The sequence below is a fragment of the Phalaenopsis equestris genome, unplaced genomic scaffold, assembly GCF_001263595.1.
Source record: "Phalaenopsis equestris unplaced genomic scaffold, ASM126359v1 Scaffold000008, whole genome shotgun sequence".
NCBI lineage: Eukaryota > Viridiplantae > Streptophyta > Magnoliopsida > Asparagales > Orchidaceae > Phalaenopsis > Phalaenopsis equestris.
The window spans coordinates 224,073-228,896 of NW_018164450.1; the positions used below are offsets into that span (position 1 = coordinate 224,073).

The 4,824-nt window shown below is 31.7% G+C and overlaps 1 protein-coding gene across 2 annotated transcripts in view; it reads right to left on the bottom strand.

The window, feature by feature from the left end:
* Window positions 1–1,861: 1,861 nt before the first annotated feature.
* LOC110018305 (serine/threonine-protein kinase 16-like) overlaps window positions 1,862–4,824 on the bottom strand; it is a 78,759-nt gene continuing 75,796 nt past the window's right edge. For both annotated transcript variants that reach the window (XM_020715575.1, XM_020715574.1), the window contains exon 7: window positions 1,862–2,278. In XM_020715575.1, coding sequence (XP_020571234.1) covers window positions 2,053–2,278 — 226 coding nt within the window. In that variant the 3' untranslated portion in view covers window positions 1,862–2,052. The remainder of the gene's footprint in view (window positions 2,279–4,824) is intronic.

Sequence of the window (4,824 nt, forward strand, 5' to 3'; positions counted from 1 at the left end):
ATACTTGAAGTTGATACATCTGAATCTTTTCTAGTGCACAATCACTTAAAGACTCGTCCACAACAATATCATCTCTTCAGGACATCTTATAACATACATAAGGAAAAATAATCAATTAATGAATTTCTAACCGTGTTATTTTAAAAAGAGGGAAGACTTGTCGTGAAAATGAATGACAGTGCAATGTTAACTTCACATAAAAAGGATTAAAGCTAAAGTCAATTAAAGAAAGGGAAGAGCAAAATATCAGAAAAATATTACATCAGGACTCCTAACATAGAGCCACATTCGGAGTCCACTCCTATGCGAAATAACACAGGAGGAATATTCTCCTGCGCTAAAATAATTTTTTTTTAAATTTTTCTGTCACATCCACGTGTCCGCATATCAGTGGACTTCGAACGTAGCTCTACGTCAAGAATCCTGATGTAGGAATTCTGATGTAATATTTTTCCCAAAATACCACCCTCCGTCGTCAAGAATCCTGATGTAATATTTTTCCCAAAATACCACCCTCCGTTGAAATAAAGAAGAAATCCAAATGTTTTTCTATATGAAAAAAGAGAGCAAGAAAATGGCATCAAATTCAAAAACATAACCTGGCAAGAATGATAAAATAATATCATTTATCCATTATAAAGCAAAAATGGCTGATATTAATTATATGAAGATTTACATACTTACCACTCAATTCTAATATATTTAGATATCTAACACCTAAACTTGAACTTTTTACATGCATATCTCTATACCTAAACATTAAAAGGAGGATTTCAGTTTTTGAAGGTTAAATTGGTGGTATTCTTTATATGATTTGAAAGATTTTTTTTTTTATGATATTTGAAAATTTTGGATGGTATAAATGTAAAAAGTGAAATTTAGGTGTTCGAAATGGATATCCATTAGAATTGGGTAGCAAGTACATAAATTCCCCTTATTTATAACATATAATTTACTAATTCCAGTTCTACAATCTACATTTATAATATCTTACAAGATATACACAGTATGGAAGCGAATGAAAAATGAACGGCACATTTAGTTAAAAAAATTTAATGCATTTACATGTAGAAATTATTAAGAAATAATATTAAATAATATTTATTTTATTTTTATTTTACAATTAGACAAGATTTTTTTATAAAAATAATTTCAATTTCGAAATTTATAATTTTGATTTATTCCATTCTTTTTTATTAATTTATTTAATGTTCTTGTTGAAACTAAAAAATGTATTGTGAAAGACAAATTCCTTTGTTGTGTCACTGAAAATTAGTACATATATTCATAAAACAGAATTAAGAGAGAGTGAATTATACTTCAAAATACACTAATTTTAACACCTTTATAATATGGAAAAGGTAAGCAAACTAACAAGTCAAAGAAACGTGCAAAAAGCAATAAATACATATTAGAAATCATACATACAAATATTTGTCATTCGGATATGAATTATTGACCGGCTAGAACGATGCATCCCAACCAATAAAACAAGTGGCATGTGCAGCACAAGACTCTTATTTTTTTATTATTTGCTAATGACTAATATTAAATTAATGCACCTCCATCAACAGAATAGATGCCTGAGGCTGTTCTAAGAAAAAATTGCGCACGTAAAACATTTGTAGAGCTGCGTACATTGGAGGTTATTTAGAAGGTATTGACGGGTTATAGGTAGGTTACAGAGATGTTACAGGGGAGTATAACGCGAATATAACCCCCAATATCCTCTGAATAACCTCCTCCGATGTATGCAGTTCTGCAAACATCTTACGTACGTAAATTTTTCTCGTGTTGGAGGGAAAAATCTCTTTCAACCACATCAAATATATATATATATATATATATATATGTCATTAAACTCCTGCAACATCAAAAAAAGAATTAAGAAAATAAATATAGCCATAACATTTAGGTACAGCCTCTCCTGACATAAGTGAAGAAGCTTTGTTAACAAATCAGTCTGAAAATTGACATAAATATAGTACAGAAGAGAAGAAGCACATGTTATAACTTCACAGATATGGATGGAATGCTTCTCTATCACCGGGCTTAGGAGGAAAAATTGGTAATGAGCTTGTCGACGTGGAAGAGAATGTCGTTGATGTGAGGCCGCACCGAAATCTGAGGCTGAAGCAGCCATGAAACAAACTGATGGAGTTGATCTGGATAAGAGGAGATTGAACTTGTTGGCCATTTTATTTCAGCATTCATAATGGCGGACTGCAATCTTCCTTCAGTATCCCCAACAGCATACTCAAAAGGAGATTCTCCGTACCTGGAAGAAAATGAAATCAAATACAAAAGATGTTGATGTGCTGTTGCATTGCACGATAGTTATATGTTCCAGTTTAATGAAGAATCAGTCTGCAAAAATAAAAACAAAATAAAAAAACTGCAATCAATATGGGTGGAAGTGAATCAAGAATCCCAGATTGACACTGACTGTCATGGTAAAGGTATTTAACTAATTTCCGCAAAATAAGTGGAAAAAATAAAAGTAAAAGTGAGATGCGCTTGATAAATTTGTCTTTTACATGATACAATTTACTTTCGATCCAGTTTCTTACATTTGGATAATCAGTTAGATATAAATCACACCTACGGTAATTTTTTAATATCATTTATTTAGATATATTCACATTCTAGCATCAGCTTTAGTTTTCTTATTTGAAGAGCATGTACTTGTAAAATACAAGTCAGAATAACTTGGTATTATCTTCCTAAAAAGAGTTCAAATTCATCATCATGAAAATGTTGCAGTGTGTTGAATAATTACCATTTCAATTGGGCATATTGCATAAAAAATGATGTTAATTTATTAGAATTATATGAAAATATGACACTCAATAGGACACAACGAAGGAAAAGAATTTATGCAGCCCACCCCATTTACTGGGATGATAAAGGCTTGTTGTCGTTTTTGTTGCTACATAAAAATTTTGCAAAGTGCGTTGAATAGCACTATCATCCTATATAAAAATTAAGAGGCAGATAACAAATGCAAAAATAAAGTTGATGAGAAAAATAATTTATATAACAATCACTTTCTCAATTTTATTCAGTTTTGAAGTGCAGCTGAGAAAGAGATCAATTAAAATGAGAGCCGCTAGCAATGACGTCTGTTTACTGAGCCTATACACCTTGAAGGTATAGCGACAAAACCCTTCCAAATAATACAGAAGGTACAGTCACAAAACCTTTCCAGACAAGAAAAGATTTCAAGAAATTTGTCCTCAAAAGCATTCAGAGCTAATAATTCTGTGACACATAATTATCAGCAGGAGTTACATAATTTATCACAGCAATTTTCAATCAAAGCGTAGCTGCAAAAAATAAAAGCTTAGTTGCCTATTTCCCAGCATAAAGGTTATTTATACCAAAACAAACACCTTTCACATTCAACATAGAAACTTGGTGAGCTGAATAACTTTTGAAAAGTATATTGTAAGTTTAAGCAGGAATTATAGAATGGGCCGTTTCTGATCATTTTTATTTTTTATTGTTATTTTATTTTTATTTTATTTTTCTTATGTTGTTGCTTAACTCTATCATTATTGGGTCCCAAGCCTCCTATTAAATCTTGATTTATTCATGAATCACACCGAAAGAATAGAACGTAAGTAGAGGTGTAAACGAACTGAACACAAACGAACAAAACTTGTGTTCATGTTTGGTTCGTTTGAAATTTAGTTTCTTTGAAATAAGCTCGTGTTCAAAATTGTTCGTGAAGTCACTATTGGTGTTCGTTTCTTAACGAACGAGCTGAACACGAGCTGTTCGCGAACGACGAGCCAGTTTGACATCCCTATTATTAATATATATAAATAATATATTATATTAATTATATAGCTTATATTATATAAATATATAATATCTATATTAGTATATTACTAATATAGTATATATTATTATTATTAATTTATTATATATTATAAATTATAAAATTTAATGTTTTAAAATATTATAAATTTTTTATATATATTTATTTTAAATTATTTTATATTTCGAACAATAATGATTCGAACACGAACGAACGCATCACTGTTCGTGTTTGGTTCGTTTAACTAACCGAACAAAAAAAAATTGTTCACGTTCGTCTCGTTTACTTATCGAACAAATCGAACATTAACTCATTGACGAACCGAACACGAACTGTTCGCGAACAACGAGCTTTTTTGACAACCCTAAGCATAAGTCATAAGGAGAGAGGGTGAGAGGCAACGACAGGAGTGAACATTAATGAACATTTATAGGGGAGAGAATATAATATGACGAGGTTACAATTTTGCCCCTGCTTTGAAGGGGCTATACGGAATATTATAAAATGGATGTTGGATATCCCCTAGGCCGCTGGCTCGCAGCCTGGAAGAAATCGAGAATAGCTTTGCTCGGTCGGCCGGGGTTAATCATGGCGAGGAGATATGCAAGCTACTTGTTTGTGTGGATAAAGTGGAGAGGATGGAGGAGATGGTCACTCTTTGCCAAGAGACGTTCGGGAGAGATCTTTCATACTCCAAGCTCAAGCCGAAAGGGATCGGATGACCCAGTTTATGTTTGTAGGATAAGTTTTGTACAAGAGACTACTTCAACTGGGATATATCTTAGCTGAGTGGTAGACGATCCCCTTGTAAAATATTTCCTTGGGCTAGCTTTGCAGTGCTTTTTGTAATTTATAGTCTTTTTTTTTTTAATTAAATTTATTTTTCTGTCTTAATTTTTATGTTAATATGTCCTTTATGTCAGCGCGCTTTTGAAATTACTATACAGTTCCATTTATAACCCCATGCAATGGTTCCGTTTATTTTGTTTCTATATATATAT